Source organism: Xyrauchen texanus, chromosome 31 (assembly GCF_025860055.1).
Source record: "Xyrauchen texanus isolate HMW12.3.18 chromosome 31, RBS_HiC_50CHRs, whole genome shotgun sequence".
Classification (NCBI taxonomy): Eukaryota; Metazoa; Chordata; class Actinopteri; order Cypriniformes; family Catostomidae; genus Xyrauchen; species Xyrauchen texanus.
This window is the reverse complement of record NC_068306.1, coordinates 14072415-14092181: the sequence shown is the minus strand read 5'-3', so window position 1 is coordinate 14092181 and position 19767 is coordinate 14072415. Positions and strand designations below refer to the sequence as shown.

At 35.3% G+C, this 19767-nt stretch overlaps 1 protein-coding gene across 1 annotated transcript; it reads right to left on the bottom strand.

Annotated features, from left to right (window-relative positions):
• Positions 1-9481: 9481 nt before the first annotated feature.
• Positions 9482-18677, bottom strand: LOC127625153 (aquaporin-3-like). The gene is made up of 6 exons (XM_052100248.1): positions 18502-18677; positions 15080-15206; positions 13600-13737; positions 13317-13435; positions 12970-13187; positions 9482-10206 (listed from the first exon to the last, which is right to left on the bottom strand). Exons 1-6 carry the CDS (start codon positions 18607-18609, stop codon positions 10017-10019), a joined length of 900 nt encoding a protein of 299 aa, XP_051956208.1. The 5' UTR covers positions 18610-18677; the 3' UTR covers positions 9482-10016.
• Positions 18678-19767: the final 1090 nt, after the last annotated feature.

Genomic DNA, 19767 nt, shown 5'->3' with positions numbered 1-19767 from the left:
TTATGATCTGATGGATGAACTCAGGCCTCAATTGGACTTATTTATTTAATAACCTGGCATCAATTGTTACATGTCAGTGTTATGATGTCTTTTAGTCACTGACACTATGGTTACAGCTGTTAGAATATGGTTGTTACTTCGGTTGTTCGTTCCAGACAGACAGAATTCATGCCGCTACTCTAAACTGTTGTATGAACGGGACATTTTAAGACTCACACCTGTAGGTAAATACGGTTGTCAATCACAAATACTGACTGTGTAAACGTAGTCATGGATTACTTTCATGCTACATTCATGTGCTTTTTGGAGCTTCAAAGTGAGTGAACTATCCCTTATAAGTCTTGGCTACAAAAAACTGGTTATTTCCTCCATTGTTTCCCAGAAAAAAAAAGATAGTTATTTAATTAAACTTTGACAATGGCATGTTGTCACACTAGATGAGGTAAGTTGTCACAATGGGAACCCGTCATTAAATCAATTAGCAACAATTATGAAACAAAACAAACATTTGTGACTCAAAATATAATATTTACTGAGATATCAAACCAGTCCCTTATGACTTCCCTTGAGACAACTATAACCATGGTCTCCTGTTAATCTTAATTTATATTTTTGTTTATTCAGTATTGAACTCTACAATAAGATTTTGCATAGGCAGTTGAATTGTGTGTTCACCAAGTGAATAATAATTAAAAAAAATAATAATGAATGTACATTTAATGTGATAGTTATATAACATTAATGTAATGGTTAAGTTTACCCTGACTGTGCCCTACTTGTTAGTATTATTTATTACTAAAGAAGTGAGCATGCCTCGTTCAGCTGCCAAATCACTGGCTGACAAGAGTTGCACTGATTCTGATCCAGTTATGCTGGTCCAGTCCATTGAGGCCTTAGACATTGTCCCAGGCTGCCTTACCGAATCTGCCTTGACCAGCATGCTCAAGCAGAAGGAGTGTGAGGAGGTGGTGGCGCACATTATAACCGAACTGATGGAAGTTTTGATGGATTCAACCCATTTGCTAATTATTTTGAAATTCATCTCAGTCTGCATGACATTAAAAAATGTTCTTTGATACAAAATATTGGTGAGCAATCATTATAATCTTTTAGAATATACTACACTGCCACCCTTGACATCTCATGCTTATTTTTGGCTCTTTAATATATTTAAAGTAGATTTACCATATCAAACCACTAAGAAGTTTCATGCCCATTTAAACTTACGTGCACTGTAAGTCGCTTTGGATAAAAGCGTCTGCCAAATGCATAAATGTAAATGTAAATTGAGGGGGCACGTGTTCCATCATCTACCCACTCACATATTGCTTGAAACTTTTTTATTATGAGTTATTATTATGAAAATGTCAAAGCTGCTCTTTTCCATACAACAAAACTGCATGGTGATCAATTGGTGTCCAGTTGCAAAGAGTTTTTAGGTCTTAGGTCAGGATTCAAAGGAATATTATACCCAAAAATAAAAATTCTCTCATCATTTACTCAAACTCTTGCCTGCCATCCCAGATGTGTGTGATATTCTTTCTTCTGCTGAACACAAACAAATAGATTTAGATTTTTTAATTTTCGAAAATATCTCAGCTCTGTAGGTCCATTCAATGCAAGTGAATGTTGGCCAGAACTTTGAAATCCCAAAAAGCACATAAAGGCAGCATAAAATTCAGTCCATACTTGTCCATTGGTTAAACCGATATCTTCAGAAGTGATATTATATTTGAGTGTGAGAAACAGATCATTTAAGTCCTTTTTTTTACTTTAAATTCTCCTTCCTGCCCTGTAGTTGGCAATATGCACAAATAATGCAAATCTCCAAAACAAAAGAAGAATGTGGAAGTGAAAGTGGACATTTGCACTAAAAATTTACATAAATATTGACCTATTTCTCACCCACACCTATCATGTATATGAAGACATAACCACTGGAGTAATATTGATAATTTTATGCTACTTTTATGTGCTTTTTGGAGTTTCAGAGTTGATCACCATTCATGCGCATTGAATGGACTAACAAAGCTGAGATATTTTTCAAAAAAATCTTTGTTTGTGTTCAGCAGAAGGAAGAAAGTCATACACATCTGGGATGGCATGAGGGTGAGTAAATGATGAGAGAATTTACATTTTGGGATGAACTATACCTTTATACCAGGATTCCTTCTTGGATGCTAAACAAGATCTTTACCATTAGACTAACATATCTCACACGTTTCTGAAGATCCACTGAGTAAAATAAGTATTATTTTCTCCTTGATAATGTCTTATTAAAAACATAATCAAATACAAACTCCGCTAAAAAACAATAAAATGGGGGGAATTAACCCTTTTATGGTTTGCTATGTCTAACTTGAAATCCTTTATCCTTTTCCTGCTAGAGAGATACTGTACCTTTTTTAAAATGGTAAAATTGCCATTTGTATACCTTGAAAAATAAAATAGCGTTTCGTCAACTCCGGGCATTTTAGCACTTTAGCCTCGCTATTCCCACTCTCAATATTTTTTGTTTATTTGTATTTTTTATTTTCCTACCAACAATGTCTATGTACAATATTTTATGTACATGCATCACTGAAGATGATGCCATTTTTGTTATTTTTTTTTCCATAAAGATATTACAATTCACATTACCGTGTCAGCACCACATCTCAAATTCTGTTTTGTGTGTAATAGAATTCTGTGGTGGAAATTATATTTGTAATATTTTAGAAATAAAAGGGCAGAATACTTTGTTTAGCTAAGGTATATTTCAGAGCTAACATTTTATATATAAATACATACCATTATATAATATTTTCACTTCTTTTGCATAATTTGGCAAAACCGCATCTTGATTGGAAATGACGGCCAATAAAAATCACAAATGATATTACCTTAATTTTTCTTTGTTTTCTTTAAACATCACTTGCTTCATACTTTATCTCAAGCATGATCTTCAGTGAAATTTGTGTTTACTTGGTTAACAAGTACACCATTGTTTGAAAAAACTTTATTAGGCTAAAATGTTTTGGTGTGGTGGAAATTATGTCACAACTCTGGGACTGTAGTAATATTTGAAAGATTTATAAAAATAATTTTCATCCAACAAACACTGAAATAGTTTATATTTATTTCACTCTTTGTTTAGATTATCATAGGTTTAAAAATGTAATCATTCAATGGATTTTCATATTTAACATTGAAAGTTTGGCATTTGAAAAGTACCAAAAATAAATGATAAAAGCCTGGTAAAAAGATTTTTAAGTCAGTTTCAATGTGTCCTCATATAACAAAAAAGAAATAAAAAGTAGATTTGTTAGTTTTAATAAAAATCAACCTCTGGGACATGAAATTGCCTAAAGTTTAAGAAACCTAAATATTCTATTCTAATAAACTACAAATGTCAGAAAGACACTTTTATCTGAATTTTTGTAACGGAGGTAGACATTGACAGAAGGTAGATAGAAAATGTAATGGAGGTACAATGGCACTAGCAACACCAAGCTCATGGGAACTTATCTATTGAAAAAAAAAGTGCAGCTTGCACTGGATGTTGCTGTTTTAAAATGATTTTTTTAATAAAAGGGCCAAATTCATAAATGCAAAAATGTCAAAACTAAATGTTGCTGACTGTTCATAATGTTTTGATAGAACTAAACCTGCTTCTACCTCCTGCAGCTCCAGGCAAACAAAATGATGCTACCAAATTATCCAAAAACCCAGAGAAAGCCTGACTTCATCAAAACCTCCACACTTATGTAAGCAAAGGAACTCAAAGCAAGCAAATCTCTCATCCTCTCCGGCTATAATTGCCTCATTGCTTGCCAAACACCTTTAGCCCTCAGAGATGCAAAGAGAATTCCCAAAAGAGTTGAAAATAGAGAAAAATAGGATTTAACTCAAAGTAAAAATGCAAGTTCTCTACAAAAATGTTAGAACGTTTATGCAAATTGCAATAATTTATTATTCATGTTCATATTTTTGGTGTTTGGTTGATCAACACAGTTTGCTAAAAAATAAATAAAACTAATAGTTATTTATCTTAAATTGTATCTTTTGTTTAGCTGTAATTTTCAGAGTGATATTCTGAGATTTTCTCTCTTCCTCTAGCAATTCAATTTTTGACCTCATAGTGGCACTATTTGATCAAGGAAAAAGAATAGTAAAAAGCCCATTATTATTAAGCGTCTGATAGATTGATCATACATTTTTATGTTAATAAAATCCTGACTGAACATGCTTACAATTAGCAGCTTTTTTTTTTTTTTAAATTAAATAATTCTTCTTCTTTTTTTTTTTTTTTAAGTTCTGTGATCTTAACCTGTGTTTGCCCTGCGTTCTGGTCTGCTCTCCTTTTTAGTGTCATTCACCACTGTTCATTAGTGATGGTACCTGGGGTCCTGTTGGCCGTAGGTTGCTGCTTGATCCTTTTGTCAAGGTTTTTTAATATTTTAATGAAGCTTAGAAAGCTGTGAGACAATTCAAAACTGTCATTTTTATTTAAATATCTGATTCCCAAAAGAAGCAGATGCAAAACCTCTTTATGTCTGTTTGAAGCATCACGGCATACAAAAGGCATAATAAATTAGACTTCACCTTATTTTCAACATAATCATTGGTATCTTTCTGACAGGCCAGCATAGTAGGAATGTTTAGTCTTGCAATATGGTGTTTTCCTTTGTGGCTCCTTTTGTTTTAATGTTCTCAGATTTTGCTTGAGCTCACTGTTTCTTTGGCAGGTTGATTGACAGGTGACCCCCTAAGATATTTACTTAGTTGTCTTTCAGAGATCTTTGTTTGTCTCCTGTTGCCTTTGGTCTTTTTGCAGCAAAACCTTAGGCAACATCATAAATGTTTTCATAAAGTAAACGATATTGCCTCTTAAATTTGTTCCTCTGAAAAGTTTTTTCCACGTTTGTATACACAGATAGGGTGTAACAGTGTGTTCCCCTTCTGTCACTCACTCGATGTTGTGTCCATGTAGTGACACTAGGGGTAGCACCTGGGAGCCCCAGACATCCCTGATCTTTGAGAAAAGGCCAATGAAAATTGCATGTGTCAATTAGGCCCTGTACTGGGGTAGGTGCTCCACATGCATTGGTTATCCCGTTGATAACCCCGTGTGATGTTTTTTCCGCAAAAGCGTTTCACCATTGGTAAACCGCATCTTCCTGTCCCTGGTCACCGTGTTGTAGTAACTCCTCTCCCTTCGGTAGGATCTACCACGGGACCCTTCCACATGACATGCTTCACCAGACTCAGTAAGACCATGTGATGTATTCCACCTCTAAAGTTTGGGTGAACTATCTCTTTAAGACATCTTTTAAAATGTGTAGTGACTTTTTTAACATTTAGTTGAAAGTTTTTTTAAATTTTAAGAGAAACTGCAACACTACCCCTAGAATGCACATGTGGATCCTATATACCATGTTATATATAACATATATATATATACCTATATACCACTATACCATCGAAATACCATGTTCTCATTTCTATATATGTGTAGAATGCAAGTATAGAAAGTTGTCATTCAGCAAATGGGCATGAAAACTAAATTATGATGTTTTTGATGCACATAAACGTCTCTAACACTATAAATTGACCTTTGGGGGAAAATTAAACAATGAAAAATTCGTAAAATGACCTATTTAAAGCTGCGATAGACTGGCGACCTGTCCAGGGTGTCCCCCGCCTTTCGCCCAATGTTAGCTGGGATAGGCTCCAGCCCCCCGCGACCCTGTACACAGGATAAGCGGTTGACGATGGATGGATGGATGGATGACCTATTTAAAGATAGGTAGGATATAGTTTGCATATCAAATGGTGAAATAAAAGGTTGAAGGTTTACATTTAGAGATTGATTAATTATTTTTCATGTCTTCCTGACTGAAAGGCTACAGCCATGCCTCCTCAATTGGCATAGATCCTTTTAGAATACCATTATTGGGAGTTCTGGGATGCTAGATCTATTTGGGAATCAACGTTGCTGAAAGGCCATGCCGTTTAGGAATTCCAAATGTCAAGCGCCTCTCTGAAGTTTGAGCAGTGGGTGGGGACCACGGAAGCAGTTTCCCATTGACAATTTATGTCACCACCGACATTTAGTTCAAACCTTGGAGAGATTTTAATATTTTGTATTTTTGCACAGCTGTTTGTGGTAAAAAAAGTAAGTATTTACAACATGGATTAAACATCCCAAATGCTGTTATGCAAATAATTAACAGCTCTCTCATTCTCTCTCTTTTTTTTTTCTCGTGAAATAGGCATCCACGAGTGGTTCCCTGATTGGTTTCAGACAAAAGTAGATGAAATAAAGCTGTTTTTCAAACTCAAGACTTTCTGTGACATTGCATGTTCATGAGAGACAGTGATATTTCCCAATATAGATCAGAATGTTCTCTAATTTTACACTTCAAACAAACTATTTCTGTACGTGCAATTGGGTCATTCTTGGGATTCGGTAATATTTCCGTCCCCCAGACTTAAAGTGGTGGTTCACTAAAATTTATTTAAAACTACAATTTTAAAAGCTTTTTACAAGATGTTATGTAAATGAACATCTTACACCAAGCTTTTGGTCATGTCCCTGAGGCACTTTTCTGAATTTCTACCCAGAAAATCATTAATAAAATGTCATTTTTTTGGTCATTAATGTAAACATTTATTTGGGTTCCTTTGCTGAAAAATATATTTTACCCCCCAAAAATACACACATTTTTATAAAAAACAGTTTTGTATATAGTTGTGTCCCTTAGTCTGAACTCAACCCTGTCACAACAACCATTTTCAGCCCATAAAATATACAGTTCCACCCATATGTGATATTATTAACCAGAAGTGACATCATTTAGCTTTCTTCAACAGCATGGTGCAGAAACAGGTGACATATCATAATTTGTAGTCATATTTTGAAGGGCATCATTAAGCTTAACAACTCAACCATGTCACATGAAATTAGAAGTAAACTAGTGCTTTTCAAAATGATATTTTAATCCATAAATATACAGAGAATGTATTAATGTCATGAATGATACATGTCTTCTGTTCTGACTCTTCACTGTCAACCTGTGATGTGGTTGAGTTATTCAATACAGTTATGAATATTATAACAAAATATGGAATAGTCAATATAATATACATGACAAATTCTATATATTTGCTTCAATGAAAAATGGTTTTAAAAATATGTGGGTGCAAGTGGCCTAGTGGTGGGAGAGTTGTGACGGGGTTGAGACGAGAGTGACAATTTTAGATCATTTAAATGGAAATGCAATTACTAAGTCTATGTATTATTTGCTGAGCACAGTTGGCTGACATGTTAAGGGCTAACACAAAAAAAGTCGGGGTCTTAAGTTAAAAACCTGAATATAAGTGAGTCCACAGACACACAATTTGCTGATTTGTAGCTTGATCACTTAAAAATGAGACAACTGTCATAAAAGTTAGATTTCTAGTCATTAAATTGGTTTGAGTGACTGTTGAGCTGTAGGTAAATGTTTATTTTATTACCAGTATTGTGTAGAATAATTTTCAAAGCACATCCATTATGTCCGTGACGGGGTTGAGAACAAAAGGTGTCCAAATCAGAAAAAAAAAAAAAAAAATAATGAAAGTGCCCCTGAGGTTATTTTTTTGGAAGTTTAATATGTACCTAATGTTGAGTAATATTCAGACAATGAATAAAATGTAGTTCTTATAGAAAAAAATCTATATAGATTAGAATATATGTATAATATTAAAATAATATTATTAAAATATTAAACATTAAAATTAGAATCTATTTGAACCTAGTGCAAATCAGAGAAATGAACCTAGATCTTTCAGGTTGTACAGTCATTTTCCATTTCAGGCTTGAGGGCATAACAAGCAATTCTGTATCTGTTTCATTTCAAGATACTGACTCTTGTCTAGTGTACTTGACATGGAAGATAAATGCAGTCAACAGGAACAACAGTTGTCATGGGAACCTCAGTCCAACTCAAAGAAGAATAGTAACTATTGTGATTAAGGTCGCATGTGCTTTCATACACAGAATATTATGTGCAGATAAAAATATCCCCAAGGACTGATGACTTTGTTTATTCAGTAAACAAAATGATGTTTATTGAATTCTGATATTTGTTTATTCTGTAACCCTGTTTATGAAGTATGGTACATTATGCTATTTTATTTGGGAGCATGATGTTTTATATTGTTTTGACACATAAGAATAAACCTAAAAAATTTTGTACATTTGTGGATGAAGACCAAAAATACACAGACAACAAGAAAATTGGTTTAATGGTTTCAAATGCCTCGATTAGCCTGCCTCAAATCTCATCCCAAATTCCCAAACTCAATTCCACAAACATTCCACTTAATGCCTACATGCATTTTCCAGAAACCTATGAACTGACTCCATTTGTGCTCATTGATTTAAGATTCATGGTCTGGGTTATTTCCATCCATCTCTTCCCAATAAACACACCTCTTATTTTCATTCTCTATTTTCCCCTTCACTGAACTAAAAAGCCACTGCAATCTTTCCTTTTCATTTGGAAGATTTACGTGAGAGTGAATTGTGATCAATGCATACACAATTTCAGGATTTATATTCTTTTGTGATATACCCAAGATTATATAGGCCTAACTTTTATTTGTGTCAGAAATTAGATTGCAAAATCGCTCCACTATGGTGTATAGAATCAAGACAGAATCAAATGCAACCTGCACAACTCTTTTTGAACACTTAAATAAGTTTTGATTGGATTGGGTTTAGTTCAGGTGAATACAATTTAAAATTATGGGCTGATCTCCTTCCCTTTAGGCTGTACCCGAAGATCTAAAAATTACATATTTCTCTTCTTTCCCCTATGCGTCATTGTAACCAGCCTGAAACCTGAATTTAGCCCACCTGAGAATTGTTTTATACACAGAGCTTCATACCCAATGAGTCAGAAAGTCTCCTTGTTTATTTTACAGTCTGATAATCATATTTCAAGGATAGCTCTTCTTTTTCATTTGTGTAGTTTTTATTGCTATGAGTTCAATCTGCAGTTTGTTACAATTCACTTCAACCTGCCTACTAAATTCTCTTTGCAGACTGGGGAGACAATTTGTGGACAGCTACAATACTTCTTAGTTGGTTTATGTGTTCTAAAATGTGACAGCAAACTTGTTTCATTATATTTGGCCACCACTTGAAAATGCTACAACAGCCATAAACACATTTGCATTAATCTGTAATATTATTTAGTAGCAAAGGAATCTTGAGTCTCCTCTTGAAATCTTGATGTGTACTGTGCAAGTATATGAAATGGAGAGCAAAAGCATCCCCTGGAGTTAAAAAGACGAGATCTTACAAATATAAATGGCGATAAATATAGAGATCAATCTAAATTTAAATCCTAATGCATGTGTCAGCAAAATGCAGTTTATTTCAAAGAGGGTATAAAGAAAAAACAAACACACAAATGAGCTTGATGATATATTTATCAAATGCATAGTCAGTGTTAACTTATTGATAAAACAGGCATGCAAATACATCACAACAAGGACTTTCAAAACAATTACATTCACACAAGGATATATAAAAGCAAAGCGATAATGGACATAAAACTTTATCACTGATAATCACAAAATGATCACTGCATAAATTCAGCACTTATTAATATGTAATGAGTGAATAAATGATGAGTTAATAAATGATACTGAAGTTCTAAAACAGATACTCAATGACTTTGATGCTGTTTGCATAAGGAGAAAGATTTTCATAAATCATATCCCTTGTTCATAATTATTATGCAGATACAGTATAAGTATTAGCAACAAAACAACTGACTTGTTGTTTGATTGGTTTAATTAATTTAGGCTATTTAATAATACAATATATGCCCATTTGCTGTCAAAAGATTTAAATTGTGTTTTGCCAATTCCAAAAATCCAGTAAATTGGTTTTAAATATTGCCCTCTGTCATGAAAGCTGGACATGAATTTCATTTTAGGTGCTGAACAGAACTGGAAGATTACCACATTTCAGCCCAGTCTTACGCTGTCTCCTTCTCAGAAACAGCAGAGAGTTTGAGTCTTTTCTTCTCTTCTCTTTCAGCAGCTTTCCTTTTATCTCTCTCTTCTCCTTCTACATGATATCCCACCATTAGCTGATAAACCATCACACCAATCACGGCACCAATGAATGGGGCAAAGATGGGTACAAGGGACCAGTGAGAGTTTGCTCTGTGGTGAGTGGAAAATGCCATTGTTAAACACTAGAGAAAGATATGTGTAGATGTATTAAGATGATATGGTAAACTAGAACGGTGAGTGTTGATGGAGGGGCCAACTGTAAAATTAACGCATAAAAAACTAAATAAAACTAGATTTTCTGAAACAAAAAAAGAAAAAACTGATTGGTGCTCGCCTGTGCAAAACTTGCCGCTACTATGATATTAGGGTGTTGTGGATAGTTGTAAGGACAATGCTATGAGGTTGCAAGGGTGTTCTACATGGTTGTTAGGGCATTTCTAGGTGATTGCTGAGTTGTTGCTAGGTGGATACTTACTGGCCCACACACACAGGTCTCTATGATATTCTGGTTCTTAGATATGACTTGGATCCCTAATTCGTTTTAAGCTTATGGATTTTTTCTACCTATGGATTTAAATCCTAAATGATTTGAGGTATCACTCAGGACAGTATCCTGAAATTCAACGATTACTGGCAAATTACTGACGCCAGTCAGTAATAAGCACTAAGCGCTAAGCCCCATCAAAATTTGGGGGTTTTGGGTTAGGGGGTAGAGATAATAAAAAATGCACTCTTGTTGACAGTATTACATTTACAACTAAAATTATGACTCCCTTTTGGCGCCACTCTGTGGACATCTGTGGAAACTGGAGCTCACACATGTCTGTCTGGTTAAATGCAGTGGTTTAATATTTAGGATTAGGGGTTTGTTCAAATCCCTAACCCTAAGAATGCAAAATGGGCTTAGTGAGGGTTGCCTTAACCCTGTAAAGTCTGACATATGAAAGAATTGTACGATTGTTTTATTTTTTATTATTATGTTTTTTTGTTGTTTTTTTTTATTTTTTTTTTTTTTTTTACATTAAAACGTTTTTAGTCCCATTAGACAAAATATAGAATGAATATAGAATATAGAATAAATATAGAATATAAAAATGTCACTTTTTTATGTATCATATTTGATACATTAGGCTTTAAATGTCATTCTCGTTCTGAGGCCCAGCACTTCATTTTTGTATACAAAATTTGTTATTTAAGTTTTTCTTAGCCCATATATACTATAGTGGTAAATCTTGGGGTATTATCAGAGGACTTCCTGAGCTTTTCAGAGATACCAAACTTCCTCTCCTTGGTCTATAAATATGGATTGAAATATATTACAGTTCAATTCAGCACATCAAATGCAATATTTTTAAAATAAAAATGTATTAGTCCCCTTCTGTCACTCACTCGAAGTTGTGTCGATGTAGTGACACTAGGGGTCGCTCTTGGGAGCCCCAAACACCTCCAATCTTTAAGAAAAGGCTAATGAGAATTGGCAAGTGGAATTTGCATACCACTCCCCCGGACATACAGGTATAAAAGGAGCTAGAATGTGGCCACTCATTCAGATTTTTGTTCGAAGCCGAGCGGTTGTGTGTCAGCGAGCTGAATCCCACTGCCGGTCCATTCACCTCAAAACGAATGCGTATGCTGTTGGATATACGGCATTCCTTCTGCTTGATCAGTGCAGAGTACGCCCCTGGGCGCTTAACTCGAGTCTTCACGAAGTTCTTGCCCCGTTAAGGGAAGTGGGCATCCACATACTCAACTACCATGACGACTGGTTGATTCTAGCACACAGGGACCTAGTGCTCAAGTACCTCAGCCTTTTAGGGCTTCGGGTCAACTGGGAAAAGAGCAAGCTCTCCCCGGTTCAGAGCATCTCTTTTTTTTCGGGAAGGAGTTAGACTCAGTCTCCATGATAGCACGCCTCACGAGAAAAAAATCTAAATGAGTGGCCGCATTCCAGCTCCTTTTCTACCCGTATGTCTGGGGGAGTGGTATGCAAATTCCAATTCAGATTGGCCTTTTCTCAAATATTGGAGATGTTTGTGGCTCACAAGAGTGACCCCCTAGTGTCACCACATCAACACAACGTCTCATTCCCTCCATCAGGGAATGGAGGTTACAATTGTTTGCAAAAAACTGAGATGTTTTTATCATATGTATTTTATGGACCAAACACTTTATTGATATTTAAAAAAGGGAAATTGTAAAACATTTTTCGCCGGTTCTCAGGAACTTATGGTAAGATGGCATCATAATAGCTTGTAATGCAAAATAATAAGATCTTTATAATGACAGAGCAGGCTGCATTTATGAAAATACACAGAAATATTAATATTACTTTAAATATATCTTATAAAAAGTATATGTCAGAATTTTCAAAGCTCTGTGATTTAAATTTATTTCATTTAATTTTTTTAGTGGGTATGAATGTAATGTAATGGTGACTGAGACATATACCGCAAAAGCCTATTGTATAATATTTGATGCATATATTTTCGACATGCTTTTTGAATAAACCGAGCATAAGTTGCTTATATTCAGCAAATATTCATTTGTAAATATCAGTAACAATGTAATCATTACTGTCACTTTTACTTTATTAAAATAAGCTTTCATTTATCCAAACATAAGAGTCATTTTTGCTGAAGTCCACCGCCATTTTAAACAGATCGATATTAACATTGAAACAATTTTGTTTTACAAATAACCACTAGTTGGTGCCATAAACATTTGAAACTTTCATACCATAAATTTTTTGGCTTTTCTGCTTGAACAAAGAGTGAGACAAGAGTCGTCAAACATTTTGTTTCATGTTTGATTCATACAGCGTTATAGTTAACAAGCACGAACTATAACTATAACTAGAACAACTGGTAAAATGGGACATAGTAAAGCAAATGTCAATTTAGTTTGCAGACTTACGTGAACACTTCTGAGCCCCATCCAGCAAGTGCGGTAAAGATCCGAGGTCCCATGTCTCTGGCTGGGTTTACTGCATAACCTGAGTTAAAACCCATAGACAGACCAATCACCAGTACCACGAACCCCACAGTGAAGGCCTCTAGTCCTCGTGGGACAGGGTTATTGTAGGGATCAACAATTGCAAGGATACACACGATCAGAGCTGCTGTGCCAATCATCTGGACCAGAGATATTTGTCATGAAATCCTTGTTCACAATTAAATTATATATCAAATGGAGAGGAACTAACCGTTATTTAAGACACTTAATACAACTTAATCTAAGCAGTAATGGCTTTTGTGTCTTACTTGATCAAAGAAGCCATTGAGCAATGTGAGGTGCTTAGAGGGGTATGTTGCAAAAATTCCAGCTGTTGCATTGTCCCCTATAACAACCAAAGATCCTTGTCCATAGTCCCACAGTGCATCTGCAAAGCATCAAGTGAACATTTGCTGGAAAGACTCTCTTAGAGATAAAGTTACCACAACGTTCATAAATAGAGTAAGGGAAGTTGCAATGTAGGCTTTAATGGACTGATATAAAAAAGGCCTGATATTCACAATCAAAAGATACTTTTACTGTTCTACTCACCAAAGTACATGCCAAATATTATCCCTGAGCCAAGAAAAGCCCCCAGAGTCTGGGACAGGAAGTACACAGGAAACTTCCTCCAGGGCTCTCTCCCCAACAAACATAGGGAAAAGGTCACAGTAGGATTTATATGACCACCTGTGAAACACAAATGTGGATTACAGAGTTAAGGTTTTTAGGTCAGGAAAGAGATGTTAAAAAGATGTTTATCTGTTTTATTTATTTTATATGAGTTTACGCTGTGTCTGAGAATGCTGCAAATGCATTGATTTCAATTGGGATGGTACATCAGACGGACTGAGAAGGAAAACTAAAGGGATTGTTAAAGTGGCGGTCCATCATGCAACTAAAAGTTAGGAATATTAACATTTAAGCCACAATGCACTCTGTCATAGGCTAGGGTTGCCAGCGTTTACCACACAATTATGGGACATTGGAACAGTTAGTCTGAAATGCTGGGTGTTCTGGCTAATACAGGACAGTTGAATCCCCTAACGTAGGCATCCGTTGATCAATGAGAATCTCAGAGAGGGTCCAGGTGTGCTTTCAGAAATCCAATTAGCTGTATTTCTGCTTGATTTTAAAACTGACACGGCTCTTTCCACAACCTTGATGCATTCCTGTCTGTAAAACTCTTGAGTCTGAACTTTATAGTGTGTAGATGCCCTATGGGGCTGTCTGAACGGCCATCAGACTGAACAAAAAAGAAAATCTTGAATGCAAGATATCTCAAGATAAAAGTTTAAAAGTTCTTCTAAATTGATTCAGAGTCTTGCATGGTGCTCATGGACACGACGCAAAAAAAAAACAGCCAGATCCTGCATCACAACGGTCATAAATGTCCATCTAGTGCATGTTGACAGATAAAATTTATATAAAAATAGTGCAGATATATGTTTGGTGTGAACGGCATCTAAGCCTACAGCAGTCTGTGAAGTGATGGACCACAATTTCCATCTGAAATGTTTTCATGACCTTTTTAGGCATGGATTAGGCTTAATCTATGTCTGGGAATCTGGCTCTTCAACTGTCTGCTAGTTCTTTTTCTCGTGATCAATACTTTACCGACAAGTCCTATTTTTATTCGATACTCTGCTCTTTTAAATATTAATGTCAAAACTGCCTTTTGTTTTTGCTGCGTTTGCTGCTCAGCTCTTGGCATTACACCAGAAATGGAATCTTCCAGGTACATCTGAGTGTACTTAAGCTATGGGGCAACTTGATTCAGGCCAAAAATATCTATCAATAAAGTGCTCTAAAACAAGAAAGGAATGCAGTGGATTTTTACTAGTTTGAAACCATCTGGTGAATGTTCAGGTGAAAGCCTTCGTGTTTACATATCTGCTTATTGTTTTGTGGTTATGCCTCAACCGTTATGTGACTCACTAAAACAAAATGCCAGATCTGAAATCTGAAATTTCCTGTCTTGTCCCAAAAAATATTAAAAATAACATTAAAAACTGCTTATGACTGACCTTACCTGAAATCTGCCCACAAATTAGGATCCCCAAAGTAGCAGCAAACCCAAAAGCAAAATTCACAGTCAGGAACATTCCATGAGAGCCTCCACTTAGAATCAACTGGGCAACAGCACCACAACCAAACATCTGTAAAGAAATATACCAAGAAAGGAAATCAAAATGTGTTCAGTCTATGAGACAATAAAACAAAACACGCCACGCACCACAACCACTGTTTTATAGTTAACTTTTCAATGATATTCCACATAGAAATAACAACCTAAATAAAAATATGTCAGATTTGAGAACTTAATCTACACATCAAGACAGATGTCTCATGGCAAATCTTGGTTAGATAACTAACAAAGTTCATTGCTATAGATGAATCACCACAGATCTTTAAACATTTAACTTTGAGAGATCTCAATTTGATATATACACAATGTTTCAGAATATACTTAAACCAATGTGCCAAAATGAGCAGAGTCTAATGATGAATTGAAGATAAAATAAATGATCAGTTTAAGTATGTGGCCCATTTTTTGCTGTGCTAAATTCAGTCAAGCAGCATCTCATTAGACATCCCTAAAACACCCAATCAAGTCATAAAGTAATCTATTTAAGCAGCAAAAACAGTATCTTATTGAATGATTGCTGGATTTAGTTAGGGGTATAGCCCACCTGTGTTCCGAGCTGGACATCCTTGGCTTCATATACCTGTTTTTGTCTTAGGTATGCATTTGAAGAATGTGGAACATTATGGGTACCATGTGGATTTGATAGATAGTGTGTGTATGAGTATGCACATGTGTGTGTGTGTGTGTGTGTGTGTGTGTGTGTACTTGTTCCCTATCCCATTGCTTGATGCCCTCTAGCCTGTCTATGTTTGCCAGCCATTATTGAGCCACATGATAAATGTCTAGATGGGGGTTCACAGACCGCACAGTATCATCAGAAAACAACAGATGGACTTAGGAGAGTTCCAGTTTTCTACAGATATTGCCGGTTTGGAGTCTTAGTTTCCATTGAAAACAGATGATTTGATATGGTTTGACCTGGCATACCCCTACAGTGTGTGAAATTCAGTCCAAATATGGTATTGTATGGTAGACCTTGTTGTGCCCAGTTCTTGTTGGTTACAGACAGTGGTTTTGTTTACCTGCTTATTGAATTTGACTTACTACTTTAGAAATTCCAGAGCAAAAAGTATACCAGTATTAAATATTTTGAGCCTGATCTCATGATAATTACACGACTGTGGCGACATTTTTGCAAAATTATATTACGTTGCTCCTAAAAGAGAGTTAATTTTTTTTCCCAAACAGATGAGGTTCTTTAGTTAAATATTCTGTCGCAATTTAAATCAATAAAACTACCTTCCTGAAACCTGAAACCTAAACCTAACCATTAGTGCCATAAAAAGCAAATGTGGCATGAAAAGCGCAGTTGTTAAAGCAACCACATAATTTTGTGGTGCTTCTGTGACACTTTCGTCTCTTGTGACGATTTGGGTGCTCTTGAGAACTTGTACCTCTGCCGTTTACATCACAATTGTAATGCTCTATCAGTTCAGCTACTGCACAATTTAATTAGTCGAACAAGCTTCTACAGTAAAGGTTATGTAATGCAAACATTAATTTTAATTAAGCCTTACATGTCATACACTATAGTAAAAGTGTTTTGCTGTCATAAGATTGCGTTTTGTAAGGATAGGGTGAAAAGTAAGTGTTTATGGACAGATAGTCTGCCCTTTTATTATATGATACAACCACGCACTACTTCTCATCCAATTTTCGTGCCTGAGCAAAGGGCAAGTGGGTGTGGGTGGGAGTGTTCGCGATATCTGTGGGTGTATGCCCGCAAACTGTGGGTGTATTACTGAAAAGATTTGCTATTTTCCTGTGAAATAAGTAATTGTGCTAAGACATTTAAGAACCACGTCTGTTTTAAGTCTAAATACAGTTTCTGCATTTGCAGTTTGTAGATTCCACCAGCAGGTGGTAATAAGTTTCATGTCACACAGTTGTATCTGTTTTAAGAAACGACATTTTATGAGATTTGTGTTAAACTATCTATAGGTCATGGTGTACTATTCAATTATTATTATTATGTTTAAATTTACAATTGTATTTATTATATAATTTGTATTGGTATTTTTCAACCTGTTGTCGTGATTTTTACATCACTATAAAAGAGGCCAGTGGATTTGAAGAAGGAAATATTTTAGGATTTGGTATGACTTTTTTGACTACTTCGTTATTTTTACTATATTTTTGTTTAATTTGAAATGTAGTTTAAATAGTTTTTAATAATTTTTTTTTTCACATTTCAATACATTTTGCAATTTCACCAAACCCACTTGCGTCTAGACTTTACGCGTGCTTGCACTAAAATACCAAAACTTCATGGACATGCCCATTGACATAAAATTGACCGCTAGTGTTAATTTCACAATGAAATTGTCGGATATGTAGAACGAGCCACTAATAAATCATTTTGCAAAAATGTTGGTATTGTAACATGTTTCTATAAGACCAGGTTGAATGTTTTACCAATAGATAATGAGTAATGTGTCATAATTCCAAGTCAACATCTGATGTTTGTGTTGTTCTGTTGAATTAAAAATGATTCTCAACAGCTTTCCTCTTAAGGTTAAGGAGAAGAGCAACAAATTAACAGCATCAAACTGAGGTGTCTGACACTAACAAAACTGATTATTTTTTGGTTTCATGTTCAATGGTTTAATAAGACAGGGATTTTTATGGGGACTTTTAGTTTATTTTTTACCACATTGTGTCTACTCACAGTCTGCTCTACAAATTTGTTTTTGAACATTAATTAAGAACAGAACACAAGTATTCTATTATATTCTATTTTATAAGTATTCTGCATTCTATATTCTTTATCATCATGGCTTTATTGGTGTAAGATAAGAGAAATTAGAAAGGAATATCCCTATTAAGAAAGTTGGGAAAAAGTGAACATACTGTACAGTAAAACCCTTTTAAGCAAGAGAATCAGCAATCGTTTGATACACGAAAAGGTCAGTTGGCATATGGTATAAAAATTAAATTCCCCTCATGTATAGCTGAAGGGAAATTTGAGGCTTTTCAGCAGATGAGAGGGTCCGAATTATACAGTACTTGATGTCCTGCATTCATTCGTTCCATAAAGTTCTCATCAAAGAAAGCATAAATCTATCATCAGTCAACCTTGATAATCCATCTGTTGATGATCTTGAAAGTTTTGTTTTTACTAATTAATTTTTCATACTAACATTATCATACTAACAAGTCAGTGCTTTGATCAAAATTTCCTCTGGGTAAACATCTCAATCTCCAATAAGCATCTGAAGCTAACTAAGCATTGTAATTTCATCATAGCTGAAACCAATGTCCTCATCACTATATCATCGATGAAAAAAACAACAGAAGTGTCTCACCACTAGAATGAGGGTGCCCAGGCATTCTGCCAGTGCCTGTCGCATCAACATGTTCCGAACCTGAAAGATTCGAGCCATCTTTTCTAGGAGTACCTTCTGTCTACCCATTATGCCTCAGGATAGTTTAATGTTGATTATTATGGGGTGTTTTAATGATAATGGTGATGAAGTTTTCACTGCAGCCACTCGGTAAGTGTGTCTGTACAACATTTCCTTCTGAGATCGGGCCCTATATGCACTTCAAAAGATCCCTCCCTCCAGTCAAAAAAATGAAAAAAGTAGAGAGAGAGAGTGAGAGAAAAGAAAGAAAATGAAAAGAAAACCATAAACAGTATTCCCACAACTTTCCTCCCTCCCATCTCACTTACAATCCTTTCTTTTTTCATTTCAAACTCTCATTTCTCCACCAGCTTTATCTTTGTTTTGAATATGTGTGTGAGGACTGATAGTGGGTTACTCCATTTCAAATAGATGCTGAGTGCTTCTTAAATCTGGTTCTGTATGGCCCTCTAGGGTTTGTTAAACTAAATTTGTATTGTTTCTGCTAGCACTGTTTTTGCTGAATGTGGGGATTGGAGTTATTTTGGACAGTGTTTGCTCTGCATGATGGTTATGAGCTTGAAGTGTCTTAAATTCTGTTTATCTAATTAATAATTCTTATGTTCATCTAAAGTGACTGATGGCTTTGGGTTGAATAGAGTGGCTAGTAGCAAGCCACTCTACACTCAAGTCTCTTCCTGTGGTCTACCACAAAACGTTTGCATTCATTTCCTGCTTTGTTGGTACAAACTAGAAAAGTCAATATGTCTCATGAAATAAAAATAGATGTTCTTTGTTGATCTACAAGGGGACAAACTCAAAAAACTTGCACGTAAGCACAAATACATGACATATGCACACCATGCTAAACATACAGGGCAAAGGAAGTTTTAGAAGTTGTGTAGCATTTCTTAGGGGTCGTTCAGATTAAAAGCACATTTGTGACCAAAAAAAGCAAGTGATTCATGATTAAATGTTCTCCCAAGCAGATGAGGTTTTAAAGGTTAATGCTCTATAGAGTTTTAGATAACAAACCCTACCTCCCTAAACTAATTCTTTACCTAACCAATTGTGTTGTAACTAGTTCACAAGATGGGCAAGGAGGAGGTGGGAACCAGCTGAGCAGTCAACATAATTTTATGGTACAAAGGAACTTAAACATAAAGTAATGATGGCAATGCCCTCCTCCTCGTCACACTCCTCCACCGCCTGATTCAGGTGAAGGCA